The 21,977-nt window shown below is 47.5% G+C and overlaps 1 protein-coding gene across 1 annotated transcript in view; it reads left to right on the top strand.

Annotated features, from left to right (window-relative positions):
- Positions 1-7,313: 7,313 nt before the first annotated feature.
- Positions 7,314-21,977, top strand: part of LOC137431229 (cholinephosphotransferase 1) — a 61,420-nt gene continuing 46,756 nt past the window's right edge. The window contains exons 1-4 of the mRNA XM_068122323.2: positions 7,314-7,561; positions 17,124-17,292; positions 18,092-18,239; positions 18,420-18,561. Of these exons, the coding sequence (XP_067978424.2) occupies positions 7,464-7,561; positions 17,124-17,292; positions 18,092-18,239; positions 18,420-18,561 (557 nt within the window). The 5' untranslated portion in view covers positions 7,314-7,463. The remainder of the gene's footprint in view (positions 7,562-17,123; positions 17,293-18,091; positions 18,240-18,419; positions 18,562-21,977) is intronic.

Below are 21,977 nucleotides of genomic sequence, written 5' to 3'. Positions count from 1 at the left end.
CGGGTGAGCGAGCAGTGTTGCGTCGGCGAGGGCCCGCTTTGAGCGTTGGAAGGCCGCATCCATTGCTGCGGACCAGGCGATGTCGTGCTTGGCCGGCTTGCCCCGGAGGGCTTCGTAGAGGGGCCGCATGAGTTGAGCAGCGCGGGGCACGAAGCGGTGATAAAAATTCACCATTCCCAGGAATTCCTGCAGGGCCTTTATGGTGCGGGGACGCGGGAACGTGGTGATGGCCTCGACCTTGGTTGGCAGCGGCACGGCCCCGTTCTTGGTGATGTGGTGGCCCAAAAAATCAACGGCCGTCGTGCCGAAGTGGCATTTGGCCGGGTTGACGATGAGGCCGTGCTCGCTGAGGCGCCCGAACAGTGTTCGGAGGTGGAGGAGGTGCTCGGCCCGGGACGTGCTGGCGACGAGGATGTCGTCCAGGTAAACGAAAAGGAACGGCAGGTCACGCAGCACGCCGTCCATCAAGCGCTGGAACGCCTGAGCCGCGTTCTTGAGACCAAACGGCATCCGCAAGAATTCGAATAAGCCGAACGGCGTGATGACTGCCGTTTTAGGGACGTCGGCCGCCCTGACAGGTACCTGGTGATATCCCCGTATGAGATCAATTTTCGAAAAAATGACCCGTCCCGCCAGACGGGCGGAGAAGTCTTGGATATGCGGGATCGGGTACCTGTCGGGGGTGGTAGCGTCATTGAGACGGCGGTAGTCGCCACACGGGCGCCATCCACCCCCCGGCTTTGGCACGATGTGCAGTGGCGAGGCCCACGCGCTATCGGAGCGCCGCACGATGCCGAGGTGCTCCAACGCGTCGAATTCGGCCTTCGCTACGGCGAGCTTGGCTGGGTCGAGGCGGCGGGCCCTGGCGTAGACCGGCGGGCCCGTGGTTGGTATGTGGTGCTCGATCCCATGCCGTACTGCGACGGCCGAAAACGTCGGCCGCATGAGGGCCGGGAACTCCGTGAGCAGGCGAGCAAACTCGTTCGCCGCCGGGACGGTGCATGCCAGCTCGGCCGGCGCGGAGCTGCTCAATGTGCATACCAGGGAGCTGAAGGTTTCAGCGTTGATTAAACGACGCCGTTGGACGTCCACCAGCAGTCCGTGTGCGCAGAGGAAGTCGGCGCCTAGCAGAGCCATGGGCACGTTGGCGGTTACAAACGTCCAAGCAAAGCGTTGGCCGCCGAAGCAGAGGGTGACGTTGCGCGGGCCGAAGGTGCGGATAGTCGATCCGTTGGCCGCAACCAAGGAGGGGCCGCAAACCGCGGATTGCCTGTCCTGGTCAGAGGCGGATATGACGCTCAGTTGGGCGCCGGTGTCGCACAGGAAGCGCCGTCCGGACGCTTTATCCGTGATGAACAGTAAGTTGCCCGTGTGGCCGGCGCTCATGGCTGGTAATGAACGCCGGCCCGGCCGTTTCCCGGCCTGCCGAAGGTGCACGGGGGTCGGCATGTCCGGGCCTTCTGTCCGAACCTGGCATGATAGTAACACCACGCTTGGTCAGGTGGAGGCCTCGGTCGTCGTGCTGGAGGTGGTCGGCTCGGTAGAGCGGCCGCCAATTGCGTCGGCAGTTCGGCCGTCGACCGTGCCGGGTGCTCGGGCGCCATGGGTGTTGCGTCGGACGGCGGTGGGTCCCATGTCGCCGCTGCGATGCGCTGTCCTGCGGCGGAGATCTTGTCGGCTTCTCTGGCAAGGGTCCGGGGATCTGTGATCGTCGTGCTTGCCAGGGCGAGGCGTACCGGGTTAGGCAGCTGACGGAGGAACAGCTCCCGGAACAGGAATGCCGGAGAGTGCTCGCCGAGCAGTGAAAGCATGTAGTCCATTCGCTCGGAAGGGCGCGTGTCGCCGAGCTCAGGCAGTTCGAGCAGGTGCCGTGCGCGTTCCGCCGATGGGAGGGCGAAAGCATCGAGGAGAAGCTTCTTAATCGCGCCGTATTTGTCAGCGGCTGGCGGGCTTTCGAGGAGGCTCAGGGCGCGGGCCGCGGTAGCCGACCCGAGCGCAGCTACCACATGGTGGAAGCGGGTGTCGTCGGCCGTGATGCCTCGCAGGGCGAACAGGGACTCCGCCTGTGCGAACCAAACCGCCGCGTGAGCCTCCCAGAAGGTAGGCAGTTTAAGGGCGACTGCCGTGTCCATGTCGATAGGTCACCAATGAAGGAGCTGGGGCTCCCACGTCGATCGGAAGAATGGACGCGACAAAAAGCTGGAATTCATCCGAGTTGCTTTAATGAAATCAAACACTCAGGCACTCTGAAAACCCGTTTATCGGGCAGCAATATATATCTATTATCCCAGGGGGTTTGCCCAGGCCCGGCGCCAGGGGGCGTGGCCCAGCGTCCTGGCTGCGGCCTGGCAAGTTGAGGGCGAGCCTGCCCGGGCATGCCCGGGCGTCCCGACCGAGGCCTGGCAAGTTGAGCGCGGGCCTGCCCGGGCGTCCTGGACGAGCCCGGCATGGTGATCGCTCCGCGTCCTTGATAGGTGCAAGGCGATTGTGAAAACCCAGCGGCAGCCGCTACAATATTTAATTATTTGGAATGGGGGCGGTGTACTTTGAATGTATCTGGACTTGTTTGGTTTTCTGTTTCATTTGGATTCTTTAGCTGTTAATCCCTCAAAAAAGTGGCAATATGGCACCCCAGGACTCCAGAAGCCCCTAGATTACCCCTGGATCTATGGGGGCAAACTGAAAAGGCCAACCTGGGTGACATGTAACCACTAACCAGGCCCTTTGACCGAATCCTCTGTCTCGTTGCCTCGACTCTCCTGAAGAGACCAGGCAATCCTCTCCAGGCTCAGACTCAGACATTGTGCTCTAAACTTCCATTTACCTAGGATCGGGTGTCACCCTACGGGGTTTTGCGAGCGGTGTAAGGTTCCCCAATATTTGAAACACACATTTACACGATGCCCTCAGAACGGGGAACCCAGATCGCGCTGATTGCACACAACCGGAATATGGGATCAGCTGGTCAGTCAAGTCACGGAGGTATATAATAAACTGGAGAGCCAATGACGGCTGTCGGCTGAAGCTAGCGGAAGTTGCTTGGCGGCCATATTGGGAAGCCGATTGTGTCTGCGTCCGTGTTTGATCTCACGATCGTTTGAGTTTTATGGAGAACAACTCAGTTGCTTTTTAAAAGATTTAGAGCTGAGCCGAATCCCATTTTGTACACTTTCTTGGCATTTCCCCCCCGAAGCTTTGTTGTAATAATATTTAACAAAATGTTTAGTCTTTGAAACAATGTTACAATACGTCCAACGCAGTCACATCTATTTCTAATTAGAACCCCAATCTAATGAACGAAGCTTCTAAGCATTCGGCTCAGCCCTAAAAACAACTTAATGAGTATTAATGGTTCACCTTTTCTTTTCTTTCCAAATAGGTTACAGCTTTGAGGAAAGCGCCAGTGGCCAGGTCTGTCATCCAAGAAGATACACCAGAACCTCAAGCCACTACTCAAGATCCTGAACCTGAGGTGGGACCCTCATTTCAGACCACAGATCACTCCTACTCCGTCACAAGTCCACTGGTATTGAAGCACAAGCTCGATGAAGCAGTCCACAAGCTGGACAACTTTCGAAAAAAATTAAAAGTGAGTCAGCAACACAACAGAAGGTTAGCCAGAAAAGTGGAGTCCCTGAATACCATCGTGGAAGACCTGAGGGAGAATGGGATGGTCACCGACAATTGTATTGAAATGGTCAACACAACATTCTCTGGTGTGTCAAAAGCTATTGTGAGCAGAATGCTGAAGAACAAAGGCAGCGGCAAACGCTCGAGAGATGAATACGATCCAGTCATCAAAGCTTTCGCACTCACTCTTCAATTTTATTCTGCTAAAGGATACGACTATGTTCGAGAGACATTCGACTTGGCACTGCCAAGTCCATCCACAATCCGGAAATGGTACAGCGCAATTGATGGTTCACCTGGTTTTAGTGCAGTTGTATTCCAAGCACTAGAGAGCCGGTTTAAAGCAGAGAAGGAGACTGGCAAGAGAACACTGTGTAGCCTGATGTTAGACGAGATGGCCATCATGAAGGCAATTGACTTTTTAGGGGACAAGGTATTGGGGTACGTCGACATCGGAAACGGAGTCCAAGATGACAGTGCTCCCCAGGCCAGCAACGCACTGGTTTTCATGCTGGTTGCACTGAATGACAGTTGGAAAGTGCCTGTAGCATACTTTATGATAAATGGATTGTCGGGGAAGGAACAGGCGAATTTGGTGACACAATGTCTACTAAAATTGCATGATATCGGTGCAGAGGTGGTTTCCTTAACTTGCGATGGACCGTCCGCTCATTTGACAATGTTACGTGAGCTAGGTGCCGACATCACGCCGCAGAATGTGAAACCAACATTTCCCCACCCAGCAAATCCCGAAAAGAAAATTTGTGTTGTACTCGATGCATGTCACATGCTTAAACTTGCAAGAAACTGTCTTGGATCCATGAAAATGATGGAGGATGGCAACAAAAAAGTCATCGCGTGGAAATACATCCAGGCACTCTTTGATCTGCAGAAGAGGGAAGGCTTGCGTCTGGGAAATAAGCTCTCCCGGAAACACATCGAGTGGAAGAGCAATGTCATGAAGGTGGACACAGCCGCTCAGACATTGAGCACTAGTGTGGCAGATGCAATTCGGTTTTGCAGGGACACTTTGCAACTATCAGAATTTCAGGGCAGTGAGGCTACCTGCCAATACATTGAAACATTGGACAAACTGTTTGACATTCTAAATTCTCGCAATCCATTGGCACGAAACTACAAGGCACCACTCATGACATCACGAGAAGGACTTTTCCTGCCATTCCTGGATACTGCCTACAGTTACTTGTCCAACATCAAAAACATGAATGGTCAAGTTATGACCAATACGCGTTTGAAAACCCCCTTCATTGGTTTCATGATCTGCATAGAGAGTATCAAAATTTTGTATTTCACATATGTCAAACCTGCCTCATCTCCCCTGCGATACCTGCTCACGTACAAAATGAGCCAAGACCACATTGAACTTTTCTTTGGAGCGGTCCGCATTGCATGTGGAAGTGGGAATAACCCAACGGCCCGGCAGTTTGTTGCCGCATATAAGCGCCTCTTGATGCGACATGACATCAAGTCTGCAAGTGGGAACTGTTCTGCACAGGACTCAACCAGAATCCTGAATGCGGCTTCCTTCAAGTGCGTTGCAAAGCAGGCTGTGCCTGACGAGAGTCACGACATGTTGGTGGCCAGACGATACGACCTGGAGTTGAGATCGCCGGCAAAAGAGGACCACGACTATGCGGATATTCCAAATTTTGAGCAACTTTCCATCTTTACAGAGTCATGTGTTGGCTATATTGCCGGCTATGTGGTGAGGATGGTGAGGAAGACTCTGAAGTGTAGCCAATGTCTTTCTGCATTGACCAGTAACAACGAAGAATGGCAAACCACACCAATGTACAGCCTGATTGTTACCAAGAACAGGGGTGGCCTCATAGTTCCCTCGCACAGTGTTGTTCGTGTCTGTGAGGCGACTGAACGCTGTGTCAAGAGGCTCCTGGCTGTAAGCAATGGCAAAATGCCTCGTGAAAGTGGGATAAGAGTGGCAATTTCCACTTCTGTCCTTTCTGAGGTCGGTCGGTCTACATTTGCTTCCTTGGATCGGCACATGTTTGACTGTGAGGCAGACAGCAACCATGTGTTTGCTTTAATACATTCTGTATCACAATCATACAGCAAGATACGTTTCCATCATGTTGTGAGAACACTCGATGATGACATGAAGGAAGAGCGCATCAGGAAAAAATATTGCAAACTGGTCCTGTTTGCTCACCAGTGAGGCAACACCAGAGCAAGCTGAAATATAAGAGCGACCTCATCTCTACATGGTGTGGGTGTGTTTTGTGGGTTAACTGTGAATTGTGTGGGTTAACTACATGACAGCGTTTCATGTCATTTATGTGACTGACTCACTGTTGATGTGTTGCTGACCCATGTCAGTGTAGAATAAACTCTGGTTATCATTATATCTGCGTGGTTTCTAACATCTCGGTAATAGAAACATACACATCTTAGTTACAATATAATGACTGAATTAAGTAACATCATATAACATGACAACAAATCAGATCTTTATATTGAGGAATATTATAGAACAAGCCAAAGAATGGCAAACGACGATGTACCTCAATTTTATAGATTTCTAGAAAGCTTTCGACTCCTTGCCCAGAGAAAGTCTGGGTCATAATGAAGAAATACAGCATACCTGGAAAATTAGTGAACCTTGTAAAAGCCCTTTACCAAGACTTTCAATGTGCGGTCGTCGACCAAGGTGAAACAACAGAATGGTTCAAGGTGAAGACAGGAGTTAAACAGGGGTGTAACATGTCAGGATTCTTATTCCTACTAGTGGGTGATTGGGTCATGAGAAGAACGATAAAGAACACCGAGCGGTAATTTTGGGCACTTTTTTTTCAAACAAGCTCTAAACCATTGGATTCCCCAGGAAAAATGCGTCTAGAACCAACTTCAAACTTAATGAACACCATTTCCTTAAAGAACGGGATTCTGAGCCCGAATATCAGTTCAAATATTAGTATTCTATATTAATTAAATAGTCGGCGGTCCTAAAATTCGCTCCAGCTGCATCATCAGTGCGCCACGCCTTTGCTTTGACAGGCTTACGATCGGCTTCCCAATATGGCCGCCAGACTATTTCCGGTGGCTTCACGGCGGCTAATGCTGCGAGGTGGCCAATTGGCTCTCCATATTATATACCTCCGTGAGTCAAGTGTTCCGACTACATTGTGCTGATTGAGCCAAAATTAATAGTTTTGATTATGCAAATCGGTTTTACAATTTATAAAAGAAACGGGACCAACAACATAAAGTCCCCCATATTGTTTACTTTGGCCGTGCGTGGCGTATATAGAGCCAAGCGGCTCTGAAAACGGCATTAAAAACCAAAGATGCAGAAGAAGAAGAATCACTACTGAAGGCAATCTGCTGCAAGGCTGCAAAGACGCATGAAAATTTGGTCCAATGGACAAATGGGCCCACTAGTGTCCATAAAGTACATATTGTACACAAGGAATTTTCTCAATCATTACAGGAACATGCGGAGATTGTATTCCGTCGTTCTGCGGCGTAATGTGCGTCAACTTATTGGGCGGTGTATGTGTTGTGGAAATCCCAGGTTCCAACATACAGTATAATAACGGTTTGGTTGTTGAAAAATTACTTTTTTTTCGTTGTTGAACAGAATCTTTGCTCTACCTATATATATATATTTTAAATCAGGAAGCACATTCAATTTAATTGGAAGAGGTAAGTTCCTTGATTTTCAAATATTCTGTTGATAGCGTAGCGAGCGGGTGGAGTCTTTGTGGGCGTTCTGTGGAGATCGTTTGTGGAGCCGGTTCTGCGGAGCCCGCAAGGCGCAAGTCGACAAATATCAAACGGTATCGGGCAGGTCCTGCATGGGGAGGCCTACTTGTTTGCCTGCGCGCCTGTCTGTTTGGCTGCAGGGGCCGCTATCCGCGGAGCAGCTAAGGAGGTTACGGGAACATCGCTACACGTAAGTGTGCAAGGCACAGCCACCATCTGTTCGAATCGGATAATAACGGGCATGTTTGGTACTCTCCTGAAGTGACAAAATAACAATAAAACAAGAAGACGTCATGCGGAGCACGATACTTGCAAATTCCCAACCCCACCCCTCCCCACCCCACCCCCACCCCCACCCCACCCCACCCCACCCCCACCCCACCCCACCCCACCCCCACCCCACCCCACCCCACCCCGGCCCGACCCATGAAAAAAAATTCCATTGATACAGCAAATTGTCCATTTCATCAAGATTAAAATTGACAATCTTGATCAAAGCTCGGGTCAATAGGAAGAAAAGTGACGATTTTTCAGATGAAAAATTATGATTTTGGAAGGTTGAACGTGCGTTGACCTTTGACCTTTTGACCTCAAAAATAGTATGTAACAATGTTTCCCAATTTAGTGACTCGATGTGCAAATGCTGTTCAATTTTCAAGTCAATCGGTTGAGAATTGACGGCTTTTTAGATGAAAATTGATGAACTCGGTGACAAACAAACAAACAGACAGGCAAACAAACAGACGGAACCACAAATGCAACCGACCAATATCCTTGAAAAATCTTCGATTTTGCAAGTAATAATTTCGACAATCCTGCATTTTAGGTGTCTAAATTATTTTTGGTATTTTCGCACGTACAAATGACGACCCACGATACAACCGGGGTGTGTTCAGATACCAATCAGCTTGCCAAGCCAGAGGTACATCATAAAGGATACAAACGTCATACACGAAGAACTAATACGTGTTAAATGAGGTGGTGTAAAAGACGCTGCATCAACGGTGGTAAACTTCCCAAAATTTTTTTCTACAACCATTCCAATTTTTTAAATTTTTTTATTATATACTTAAACACTGTAGAACACAACTCGCCTTTTTGCCACTTTCAAACCCCTTCGGTTTAGCAGTACTTGGAGAAGATATTATGGCATTTCACGTCATCTCGGCCAATCAAATTTGCTGCTCGTAGACCCTGCCCGTGTCCTTAAGACCGTGGGGTAAGGTGTTCCATGCCCTCTCGGGTTTACAAACTAATTCCCATGCGAATGCTTCAAATTTCGAACCGATTGAAAGTGATTGGGTGCTATGTCAAAGCAAAACACAGGTGTTCCTTGAAGTCACGTTTTGTGCGAGCTGTACACATAACCCTCACATTGTCTGTTTGAGGCATTGTATAAATTAAAGGGATTGCTATTTTCTGAAGTTTCACACAACAACAACAACAACAACAGGCATTTTAAGGCCATTTTCCCTGCTAGAGTGGGGGTTAGCCTTGCGGTCCCCATGACAATCTTCTCCATTTTGCCCTATTTTCTGCATCTCCCCTTGTTAACCCCCTTGCCCGCATTTCTTCTTCCACTACCTTCAGCCAAGTCTTTCTCGGTCTTCCCTGTCCTCTACTTCCTTCGACATTCATTTCCATCACTCTTCTCAACCAGTCACTTTCATCCTTCCTCAACACATGACCAAACCATCTCAACCTGTTTCTCTTCACACCATCCATCACAGGCTTCATTCCCATCATCTTTCGCAATTCATCATTTGTCTTCCTCTCTCTCAACGATACTCTGCACATCCACTGAAGCATTTGCATTTCCACCCTTTGCTACCTTCATTGCTGCTCTACCTACGTTCATTACCCATGTCTCGCTCCCATAAATCATAACACTTCTCACACATGCAGCATACACCTTTCCCTTCAGCTTCAACGACACTCCCCTCCTCGTCAGCATGCCACTCAGTTCCCGAAACTTCTCCCATGCACATTATTATTATTATTATTTTTGTATACAGAGTCGAGGCTCGTGAAAGAGCTAACATTTATCAAACAAACAAATCAAACAAGCAAACAAAGTACATAAAAAGGGGAGCGGTCGACAAGATGGGGAGAGAAGGGGAGGAAGCACACAAACACAACATTTGAGAGCAGGGACATCGGGATATGTGTGGGAGGGAGAGGGCCTGGGGGGAGGCAGGGAAGGTATAAAACGCAAGGACACCAAGGACTTCCAGGAAAGAAGTCGGCACCTCAAAAAAGTGGATTTGGGGTGAAATTAGTGGGGATAGAAAAGATCAAGGTTTTAGATTGGGGAAGATAAGAGATGGTGGTGAACAGCCGTTTTAAAGACCTGGAGGGAGGAGTGGGATTGAAGAGAGTAAGGGAGTTTGTTCCAGAGGCGGGAGAAAAGAGGAATGAAGGAGTGAAGGTGAGCAGAGAGTCTTGATTTTGGCAGTTTAACCATAAGAGGGTTGCAGGCAGATCTTGTGCGACCTGGAGGAATATTTGGGGGACAGAGCCCAGAGAGAGCTGGGGGAGCAAGGCCGGAGAGGAGTCGGTAGAAGACGGAAAGACCACCAACCTGCCTACGGTGAGTAAGTGAAAGGCCCTTGGAGATAGCGTCATCGCGGGAGATTCCAATGATTCTGAACGCTTTGGTTTCAACAGCATGAAGACGAGCTAGGTGTGAGGCAGGAGCACCAGCCCAGAGGGGAGAGCAGTCCTCCATTGAGCTGTGGATGAAAGCCTTGTATGTGGTGAGGAGCTCAGTTGTGCCAAGGAAGGACTTCGCACGACGGAGGATGCCCAGTCGGCGACTGGCTTTGGAGGCCAGCTTGGAAATGTGGTTTTCCCAGGAAAGATCATGGCAGATAGTGAGACCCAAAAGCTTGAGTGACAGAACTTCTTGGAGAGGATTATTCAGAAAGTAGATGGGAGGGTTGTCCAGTCGGTCTTTTCGGAGAGACATCGTAAGAGTGTGAGATTTGTCAGGATTGAAAGACATGTTCCACTTGTTTGCCCAGTCTGTGATTTTGTCCAGGTCTGCAGAGAGTGAGGAGGCTGCAGACTGCCGATCTGAGGGATGAGGAATGGAGCGGCAGAGAGTGGAGTCATCAGCAAAGAGATAGAGAGGATTTTCAAGAGAGTCAGAGAGATCATTGATGAAGACCAGAAAAAGCACAGGGCCCAGAACACTGCCTTGGGGAACTCCAGCCTGAACAGGAAGAGGAGATGAGAGAAACCCATTCAGGGCCACACGTTGACTACGACTAGAGAGGAAGTCCGCCAGCCATGCGTGGAGATTTCCATGGATACCAAAGGAGGAGAGTTTGCTGAGCAGAGCGGGGTGCCAGACCGTATCGAAGGCACGTGATATGTCGAGGGAGAGAGCTCTAGTTTCCTGTTTGGCACTGAGGACCTCCATCCATTGTTGAGACAGCAGAAGCAGCATGTCTAGAGTAGAGTGACCTGGTCTGAAACTAAATTGATGATCAGAGATCAAGCCATTGGAGAAAAGGAAAGATTTCATATCTGAAGCAATGATGGATTCCATGACTTTGCTGATAATTGGGAGAAGGCTGATTGGTCTGTAGTTGCTAGGATCTGTTTTTGCACCTTTTTTGTGCAAAGCGGTGATGTTGGCTGATTTCCAAGCAGATGGCAGTTGACCTTGAGCAAAAGAGAGGGTGAAGAGAACAGAGAGGGAGTGAAAGAGCGGAAGAACAGGATTTTAGGACCCGTGGGCTGATACCGTCAGGTCCAGTTGCAGAATCAGAATCAGTCGAGGGTTGACAGAAACTTTTCCACCTTATCAGGAGGAAGGGACACGGAGTCCAGGAGCAGCTGGGTACGACTGGGTATGGTGGGTACAGAGAGGGATGGGTTTGGGACACAAGATTTAGAGGCAAACACAGAGTTGAGGCATTCAGCTTTTCCACGTGCGGAGTCAGCTGTGTAGCCGTTTGAGGTAAGGGAGGGGATGGAGGGGGAACAAACACCAGAAACAGATTTGACCAGATGCCACCAGGATTTGGAAGAGGGAGACAGATAAGAGAGTTCGGTCTTGAGAACGGAGAGATATTGTTTCCTGGCTCTCTTGAGGGTGGACACACACTTGTTTCGGGCTTTGTGAAAGGAAATGAGATTTCCTTCCGTTGGATTTGCTTTCCAGGAGAGGAAGGCAAGTTGTTTCTGGGCAACAGCCTCACCACAAGATTCCGTGTACCATGGATGGGAGGAAGGGTATGACAACTGAAGACGAGATGGGATAAATCTGTGCATGAGAGAGAGCAATTTACTTTGGAAGAATTCCCAGGATGAGTTGATGTCAGAGGCGGTAGAGATGGGAGACCAGTCCAGATGATTGATGGCTGCTTGAAGACCGTGCCAGTTGGCCTGAGTGAAATGCCAGACTCGTCGACGCTGAGCAGGCTCCCTGAGAATGGTCAGAGAGATGTCCACTTTAACAAGCACATGATCCGATTGGAGCAGAAGAAGAGCAGCAGACATTTTCAGGGAAGTTAGTCATAACCAAGTCGAGAAGAGAAGATGCGCCGTTGATTGAGATCCGGGTCGGGAAATTGACAGATTGTGTCAGTTCCAGTGAGTCGCAGAAGTCCTTTGCTGAGGAGCCATGGCTGGTGAGAGAGGTACCCACATCCAGCCAACTGGCATGGTCACAATTGAAATCACCACATATGAGGAAGAGAGAGTTGGGATGAGTAGATAGAAGTTGGTCCATATTGGGAGCGAAGGGGAAGCCGTAGCCAGAGGTATTCCTGGGGGTGAGGTGGAGAGAGTGCAGTGCAGGGCGAGTGAGGAAGAGGGTTTTTGATAAAGATAGCAACCCCACCTCCAGGACGAGGCTCAGGTCTATCATACCGGAGGAGGGAGTAACCCGGGAGAGATACTAAGGAATCAGAGACATCATGAAGGAGGAAAGTTTCTGTTAAGCAGATCACGTCTGGTTTGACAGAAGCAACCTGTATGGAGAGATCAGTTAAGTTTGAGCGAAGGCCCCGGATGTTTGAGGTCCATACCGTTGATGAAGAGGAAGGGGGAGCATCGGATACAGAACAGGGGGGAGGAGGAGTAGGGTAAGAGGTGGAAGAGGTAGGGAGAGCTTTTGAAGGTGTGTCAGAGATTTCAGAATAGCTTAGAGAAAGGGAAGGATGGGGCGGACAAAAGGTTTGAAGGTGATTGGGTGAGGCACAATGAGGTGTTATTTGAGGAGGGGGAAGAGCGAGGCAGAAGGTTTGGGGAGATGGAGGTGAGAGTTGGAAGGGGGAGGACGCTTTGAGGAGGGGAGTGAGAGGGGGGAAATTGAGAAGAAATGAGGGTGGGGAGATTTGAAGGGGAGGTGTGAGGGAGGAGTCTAGGAGGGGAGGGGAGGGGTGAGGGGGAGTCTTGGAGGAGAGGAGTGAGGGGTAGTTTAGGAGGGAGGGGGCAAGGGGTGAGATTTGAAAGGGATGGGTGATGGGGAGGATTAGGAGGGGAGGGGAAAGGGGGAAGATTTGAAAGGGATGGGTGATGGGGAAGATTTGGAGGGGAGGGGTTATGGGGAAGATTTGGAGGGGAGGGGTGAGATTGGATTTTAGAAAGTGTACGATTAATGGGAAAAATAAAAAATAAAAAACACCTTTAGAGGCCATTTTTCCCCGCAAGCGGGGGTTGGCCTTTTTCGGGCACCGTGGTTGTTGTTGTTTTTCGGTGCCCTTTTTGAAGCAATGTTTTACGGCCGGATGCCCTTCCTGCCGCCAACCCTGTTTTGTCGCCTTTTACGACAAACAGGGAATTACCAGTGAACTGGTCCTCAATTAGCCGACCTCGGAAGGATGACAGGCTGAGTCAACCCCACTGGCGTTAATTCAGTGATCGACCGGGATTCGAACCCAGGATCCTAGGATCCTAAGCTGGCACCCTAGCCACTAAGCCAACGCCAGGCTATTGGGATGTACGATTAATGGGAAACGAACATTTATTGCAAAATGAGTTTCTTGTGACCTTCGAGTCAAAAATACGTTAGACGCTGGAGGGAGGATGGAGTGCAGGAGAGTTTAGGGAATGTAGAAAAGAGGCACTGTAAGAGATGGAAATTTTTTTTGGGATGAATAGATTTGGTGAGCAAGTCGAAAGCAACCTTTTAAGGAAGAAGAAGAAGAAGAAGAAGAAAAAGGTGTGTTATAATATACGACGGAATACAGAACTTGAGGGGAAAGTGTAAACATTTGAAAGCTTAACAGTGAAAACGATCTGGGGAAATGGTGGAGAAACACTGGTCGAAGAACGAACGAACAAATAAGAACGAATAAACGAATGAGAACAACGTATAAGAACAGAGAAGGAAATGTTTTTTTTTTTTTTTTTTTTTTTTTTTTTTTTTTTTTTTTTTGAGTTGAGATTTTAAACAAGGAAGTAGGCTGTGGGGTGAAAAGACTGGGAAAAACAGAGAACGAAAGTTATTGGATCACAAACGACGGACCGCTGAGAGAAAAACAAAGCCTCAAGGTTGGACACTGTACAAGGCCTCAAAAGACACGACACTAATTAACACGATTTTCTATACAGGTATGAAAGATTTGCACCGAAAATCTTCCTCGGGACACTATACGTACACACACCATAAAATAAATAGTTATAACGAAAATACAAATGGGAACAATTACTTAACTTCGATTTCGATGGAGAGCGTGGACAGCTGCAAATAAACGAAACCTCGCCGGCAAGACCGGAAGCACATCTCACTCTAGCAACCGTGCCGAGTCTGATCCACCTTCTCCATTCAACATGTCTCCGAGGTAGCAAAATGTTTTCACACCTTTCAGCTTCACACCATCTCGAAAATCCAACTCAACATTTCCTCCATCTGCAGCTCTCTCTGTGCACACCTTACACTTTAATGCAGCTGCCACACTGGTTAATGACCCTCTCAAACCACTACATTTTTGATGAATCCACTCAGTGCACATTGTACATTGAATGGAGTTCACTCCGACACCCTTCTTGCACACAGCACACGGCCACTTCCGAGTTCTTTCCACCTCACCACATGCTTTACTACTTAAATTCACCTGCGTTTTTCCAATATTCACCTTCAGACCTTTTGTCTCCATACATTCCTTCCAATTGTTCATCCTCTCCTTCAGTCCATCCCATACTTTCCGCAATCAACACCAGATCATCTGCATACAACAACTCCTGCGGTAAACCCTCCTTTACATTCCGAGCCAGCACCTCCATCACAGCTACAAATAGTAGTGGACTTAGTACCGACCCCTGATGCATTCCCACCTTCACCTCAAACTCACCACTTTTCCCGTCCTAAGTCCTTTCAGCTGTGCGTGCTCTTTTGTACATTGCCATCACTACTCTGATCAACCATTCCTCCACTCATAACTTCCTCAATGCCCATGTCACAACTTCACGTGGAACCCTATCAAACGCTTTCTCCAGATCAACAAACCCAACAAACAACTTCTTCCTCCTCTCCATGTACTTCTCCTGCAACTGCCTTACAATAAAAAGTTCGTCTGTCATTCCTCTTCCTGGCATTCATCCAAACTGCATTTCGGCGATCTTCACTTTCTTCCTTATCCTCCTCTCCAACACCCTTTCCAATACCTTCATTACATGCTCCAATAACTTTATCGCTCGATACGAGCTACAGTCCACAGGGTCACTTTTCCTCTTGTATAGAGGGACAAGGGTACTCTGTTCCCAATCCACTGGAATGCGGCCTTCTTTCACCACCAGATTACAGATCTCTGTCATTCTCTTCACACCCCAACTTCCCGCTGCCTTCAACATATCTCCCACAACTCCCGCCGGCCCTCCTGCTTTTCTTTGCTTTTATCGCTTCCTCAACTTCCTTCTCAGTTATCTTCCCTGCCGGTCCTAAAACTGGGTTACTCTCGATGTTGCCGTCCTATTCATTCTCTGCATTCAACAGCATGTACCCGGTGTGTACCCTGGTTTAGTATTGGTACACGGTATCCCTGCGTGTCGTAATAGGCGACTGAAAGGGTTGGCGTCAGGAAGGGCATCCGGCCATGAAAACATTGCCTCGTAAAGGGAACCATGACAATTACATATGGGCAGGGTACAGCCCGAAGTACCCCGTGGGGGACCCCACTCCCTCTCGTCAAAACTCAAGGTGGGGAACCTGATTGAAGCAAGGGTGGAAATCACTCCATTTATGACGACGAAATGTCTGATGCCGGACGTGGAGATCGGTTTCTGAGGTTTGGGACATGGAATGTCAGGACAATGACAGGGAGATCAGGAGAAGTGATGGAAGTATTCGTCAGAAGAAGAGTGGACATATGCTGTGTGCAGGAGACATGATGGAAGGGAAGTGGTGTGAGAATGGTGAAGGGTAGGCAGGGACAGAAATACAAGTTTGTGTGGCAAGGGTGCCCGGAAGGCATGCATGGTGTTGGAGTTCTGTTTTCTGAGGAGTTTGTGGACAGTGTGGTGAATGTGACAAGAGTGACTGAAACGTTGATGGTGAAAATGATGATTGGAAAGCTCTTGGTGAACGTCATCTCGGGATATGCTTCGCAGGTCAGTCGGAGCGATGAAGAGAGGGATAAGTTCTGGTCTGCGATAGAGAAGCTGATGGAAAACGTGAAAGATGAGGAAGTTGTTGTGGTCGGAGGAGACCTAAATGGACATGTGGGAAGGAGTATGGATGGTTTTGAGGGAGTTCGTGGGGGTTTTGGATATGGTGTGAGGAATGAAGAAGGTGAAAGGATTTTGGAGTTTGCTGATGGAGCTGATTTGTTGATTTGTAATACCCAGTTCCAGAAATAGGATAATAAGCTTGTTACATACACGTCAGGTGGGTCGACGACAACCGTTGACTACCTGATGGTGCGTAGGCGAGATAGGGGGCACCTCCGGAACACAAAGGTGATCCTGGGGGAGGAGGCTATTTCACAGCACCACTTGGTTGTCTGCGACATAAGGGTGAAAGGTGCGAGGAGAGCTCAGCGGGTGAAATACCAACCGAGAATGAAGGTGTGGAGGTTGAAAGAGGTGACAGTGAGGGAGGCATTAAAAGAGAGGCTGAGTATGGTGGAGGATGATGTGGTTGAGCTTGAAAGTGGTTGGATGTCAATGAAAGATAGTCTGTTGGGAGCCGTTGGTGAGGTATGTGGATGGACTGAAGGACCACCGAGGCACTCGGAAACATGGTGGTGGGAGGATGAAGTTGGAAAGAGGATTGACGAGAAGAGGAAGAAGTTCAAGGAGTGGCAGAAGGCAAAGGGGTACGGGGGCAGAAAAGGCAGAGCATGAAAGTTATAAGGCAGCCAAGAAGGCTGCAAAGAAAGAGGTAGCAAAGGTGCAGGAGGCATGTCGGAAAATGTTCGGAGAACGCTTGGATTCGGAAGAGGGTCAGAGAGCTGTATTCAGGATTGCAAAGCAGATAGCGAAAGAGAGGTGTGATGTGTTGGGGATGAGTTGCTTGAAAGATGAAGTGGGACAAATCGTTGTGGAGCCAGATGGAATTAAAGGAAGATGGAAGAGATACATGAAGTTTCACTCTCCAGTAGTAATCATTTTCATCTCGGCATAACCGAATGGACCAGAGTGTCATTGAAATGTGTTTACCTGCAGATTACTTGCTGCGTTTTGGAATTTCCTCACAGTATTCCTTTAATATTACATGTGCAGATGTGTATTATTATCTGATAGTTTTAATTTGATTAGTCTTAGCATTGTTAATGTTGATATTTTGTTTCTGCTTTCAGTTCCCTTGGCCAATCTGTGCTTGACGCAGCTCTGCAACCTTGGTGGGAATGGCTCCTGTGCTTCGTGCCTCTCCACATCGCCCCCAACGCACTCACTCTGTTGGGGCTGTTTGCCAACGCTGTCAGCACTCTCGGTCTGATCGCGACGTGTCCTGGTGCACGGGAAACGGTTTGTTTGCCTTTTCCTTTCTCTGTTGGCCGATGTGTGATAAACGTCGCCCTTTGGTTGTTCTCTCCATATGCGGGTTTCAGAAGGTGGACCGGAGCCCTACCAGGTCTTAAAGATATCCACCTACATGTGGGTATCGCCTCCGTTTTCCTCTTAAGTGTGTACTCGTATAATGTGGAAAGAATAAAGATGAGGCCTTAGATACAAACGCTCTTTGCCATGTAGTTCTATTCAGAGAGAGAATCTCACCTCTTGCTGATGCAATCGCTTTGTTCAATGAATTTCTCCATGTGTAGCAGGATGGATTTACAGGTACGCACACTCACCTCAAAGCTTGTAGCTTGGGATTGAATCTCGACCCAGCTATATAAACTGTCATTCCGGTGTTTCACAGACGGGGCGAGCCACCAATATGAGTGCTGTCCTTCGGATAGACATTAAATTGGGTGCCTTGTCTGCCAGCATTATTTGGTGGACGATAAGTTTCCACATTGTCCTTCGTGAAGAATAGGCGAGTTATCGCCAGTACCCTGAACAAATTCCTAATTGTTGCCATAACTACTGCTGGGAAGGCAATGGCAAATGATCCGTTATAACCCTTGCCAAGAAACTGCTTCTGCAGCACCGATGATAGTGAGAGTATGGTGCATCAGATAGCTATAGAGACCTCATGACATCCATGTGTGGTCTACTCTTCATGATTCCTCAATATTGTATCAGAGCAATACAGTATATTGCATCCAAAAGCATCCGTGTGTTACATGCAAACCTTCCTGTGTACTTGCACTCATTTTCTCAGGCTCCGCACTGGCTGTACGCATGCTGTTCTCTCTGTCTGCTGGTGTATCAAAGCCTGGATGCGCTGGATGGAAAACAAGCTCGGCGCACAGGCACTGCTTCTCCTCTTGGGGAGCTGTTTGATCATGGTTGTGATGCTGTGTCAACAGGTGGGGAGGTGGTGGGGAGGGGGTTCAATCTTGAAGTCACAGATTAAAATTAGGAAAGTGAGAGGTGTATAAAAAATGTATTATTTTGCCTTTTCTATTGTTGTACCTTGCACTATTTTGGTCCTTCCTCCCCCACCCTCCTCTCCCTCCACTCCCCTCCCTTCCTCCCCTCACCCCCAGTGTTCTTGGCTGTGGGGGTGTGCGTGGCTGTGAGACTGGGTTCTCATCCCGCTCTCACACTGTTCCTGTGTTGCATTGGCAACCTGCTTTTTTACTGTGCCCACTGGCATGCCTACGTGTCCGGCACTCTGCGATTTGGCCGGTAATACTGAGGTGTCTTGTCGTGACCGTACATAGTTGTCAGGATGATACGAGTGTCAGATTCGGTGCTGTATATTTATCCTCATACTTTCTCAGAGTCCCTGGTGTTGGGCTAGCGGCTAGGGTGCCGGCTTAGGATCCTAGGATCCTGGGTTCGAATCCCGGTCAATCGCTGAATTAACGCCAGGGGGGTTGACTCAGCCTGTCATCCTTCCGAGGTCGGCAAATTTGAGTACCAGTTCACTGGTAATTCCCTGCTTGTCGTTAAAGGCGGCAAAAAGGGTTGGCGTCAGGAAGGGCATCCGGCCGTAAAACATTGCTTCAAAAAGGGGACCGAAAAACAACAACAACCACAGTTCCCGAAAAAGGCCAACCCCCGCTTGCGGGGAAAAATGGCCTCTAAAAGGTGGTTTTTTTTTTCTTTCTCAGATTACTCTGATTGTTCACTTTATTGTCTCATTGGTAACTTTTTTGTGTGACATAATAGGTTAATCAATCTTTTCAAAGCTGTTTACAACTCTCTCATACCCACCTTATCTTGATGTCAAACTAAGTACAGCAGCGATCTCTCGATTTGTGAACAGTGTTCCTGAGAAGTAGTTCATAAATGAAGAGTTTGAAAAAAAAAAAAATCTATTAATAATAAATAACGACTAATAATACAAAATAATATTTTTATTTTTTTTAGATTTATCTTCAACCAGAAATTGGGTAAGGTTATAAAAAAATTTCACTGCACTGGAGGAGTCACAGATTGAGCACATACCATGATTGTTTTTGTTGCTTGTCGTAATCGCCATTGTATTTGCAAGGCCAAAATCATACGCAATACCTGTAAGGCTGGCACCAGCGTAAAACATTTAGAACTTTTTTTTTCTTCTAACGATGTCACTTTCCCTATCTTTATTACCTCTGCCACCGAGTGCCGTAATACTCAGTTTCCACTAGCAGTACTTCCTTGAGCACGTCTTCTTTTTAGGAGCCATAGTTATGGATTAATTAAATATTGCACAATAACATTTAAATCGCATAATGAAAATGCACTTTAACACTGCACTTCAGCATGAATTGATCTTAACAAGATCTTAACAAGCATTTTTCATGTATCTGTACTATGCTACCTCCGCTGGACCTTGCAACTCTTGCAGCATATCTTCCGGCTGCTGTGCCTCCACCAACAATCCTGCAACACGAGGTTTACTTTCGCCTTAGACGTCTCGATGCATCTAAGGCACCTCATCCCAGTGATGTACCCACTTGTCTTTTCAAAGAGTTTGCACTGGAAATCTCAGGCCCTGTTGCAAAGATATTTAACAAATGCTTACAGAATGGTTACTTCCCTGTTAAGTGGAAATGTGCTTCAGTATGTGCAATTTCTGAGACTACTCGTGTTACTGAATTTGATCAGCTACGCCCTATCTCAATTACCTGTTTTAGCTGGGGTGTTTGAGAGTTTTCTTGCTGACTGGTTGATGGTCGATTTTAAACCTCATATTGATCCTGCACAGTTTGGAAACATGAAAGGAAGTTCTATCAACCACTATTTAGTCCATATGCTGGATGTTATACATCAAAATCCTGACCAATGAGGTCATCATGCGACTATTTGCACTTTTGACTTCACCGAGGTTTTTGACCTGGTCAATCACTCCAAGGTCATCAAAAAGCTCATTCAGCTTGGGGTTTATGCTTCCATCCTACCTACAGTGTGTAGTTTCCTTTCTGATCGTTCCCAGGTGGTTCGTTATCAAGGGAAGACATCGAATGTTTTGTGTGTCTCCTGCGGAGTTCCACAAGGGACGAAACTAGGACCAATTTTGTTCCTTGTTCTGGTGAATGACTTGGCTGTAACAACAGAATATCGTTGGAAATATGTGGATGATTTGAGTCTGGTTGAAGTGTTGAACAGAACTCAGCAAAGTTCGATGCAAGCCCATGTTGATACACTTGGTGATTTGTGTTGCCTTAACGATGTTAGGCGAAGCCGGAGAAATGTAAGATTATGCAAATATCTTTTCTTCAGAATGTTCCACCCCAATTAAACATCGTCATTGATAACATCCCTCTGCAAAGTGTTCAATCGCTCACTCTCCTAGGTGTTATAATCCAATCTGATCTGAAGTGGAATAGTCAAATCCAGCAGATGGTATCATGCTGCTCGACGACTCTTCGTTCTTTGTACCTTGAAGAAATTCCATGTGAGTGCCCCTGATCTTGTTGAAATAAACAAATTGTACATTCTCCCTTTGCTGGAGTTTGGTGTGCCCGTGTGGGGTTTTGGCATTACAAGGGCTCAGAGTGATGAGATTGAACAACTCCAGAAGTGTGCGCTCCATTTTATTGTGTTCTCATCTATTCAGTCCTATGCGCAACAACTTCATCATTTTGGTTTACAGTTGTTGAGCGACCACAGAAATGAGCATCTCTTGCATTTTGATCTTGGTCTTTTAAAAAGTGATCGTCACCATGACATTCTTCCTCTTACTCAACACTCTGTGTCTCGATGTGATATGCAACTCAGGAATGCTCAACATCTTGACCTACCATAGTTATGGAAAATCTCCGGTGTAAGAGTCAGAGATACAAAAATTCAACAATTCCCTTTTTGATTGAAATGCTTAATTCTGTTATGTAGGTGCATAAAATCAATTGCATGCGTTATATGTTTGTTTATCTTCTTAAGCTTTCTGCTATCATAGGTTATTTTGTTGGTAGGATTTGTTGTATATATTTTTTATTGTTGTTTGATTTTGTATGTTTGTTTATTCCATATAATTATTTTGATATTTTGATTAATGCCATTTTATATGATTACTAGCTGAATGCACCTGGCGTTGCCCGGGTTCTTTTTGAATGAATTTAATCTTCTGTACTTAGGTCTGACGCGAGCCCAGTATCAGTTAGTGCTCAACGATTCCTTGTTTTTTCTTCTGTCGGGCCCCACAAGAGAGAATTTTGAAAGCACGTGTTGCAATCGGTCAGAGTTCCTATTAAGTGCATAAGTTGTACTTCAAGAGAATTTTAAAAGAAGAAGAAGATTTTTTGCGAAATGGGCCCCGCCCGGCCTCGCCACCTAGCCGATAACCTTCCCGGGGCCCGTCCCGACATTTTATGTTTGAGGTTTCCTCCTATCTTTCACCCTTCAGGAGATTAGCACGTGCAAACAAACAAACAAAAACTTTCTTTTACAGTCACATGAAAAAGTAAGTACACCCCATGTAAAGTTTTGACTTTTTCAACATATTTCAACATACAGCTATTTGATCTTCATTTCAACAATATTGATAGATAAAGGTGATATAATATAACAAATATCATGAAACATTTACATTTTGTCGTCCATTGTATAATTTAAATAAACATAAATGCAAATTTCGCATGTCGAAAAAGTAAGTACACCCTTGGCTCTAATAGGTG

This window comes from Myxine glutinosa, chromosome 7, assembly GCF_964187855.1.
Source record: "Myxine glutinosa chromosome 7, kmMyxGlut1.1, whole genome shotgun sequence".
NCBI lineage: Eukaryota > Metazoa > Chordata > Myxini > Myxiniformes > Myxinidae > Myxine > Myxine glutinosa.
This window is presented reverse-complemented; position numbering and strand designations above follow the sequence as displayed.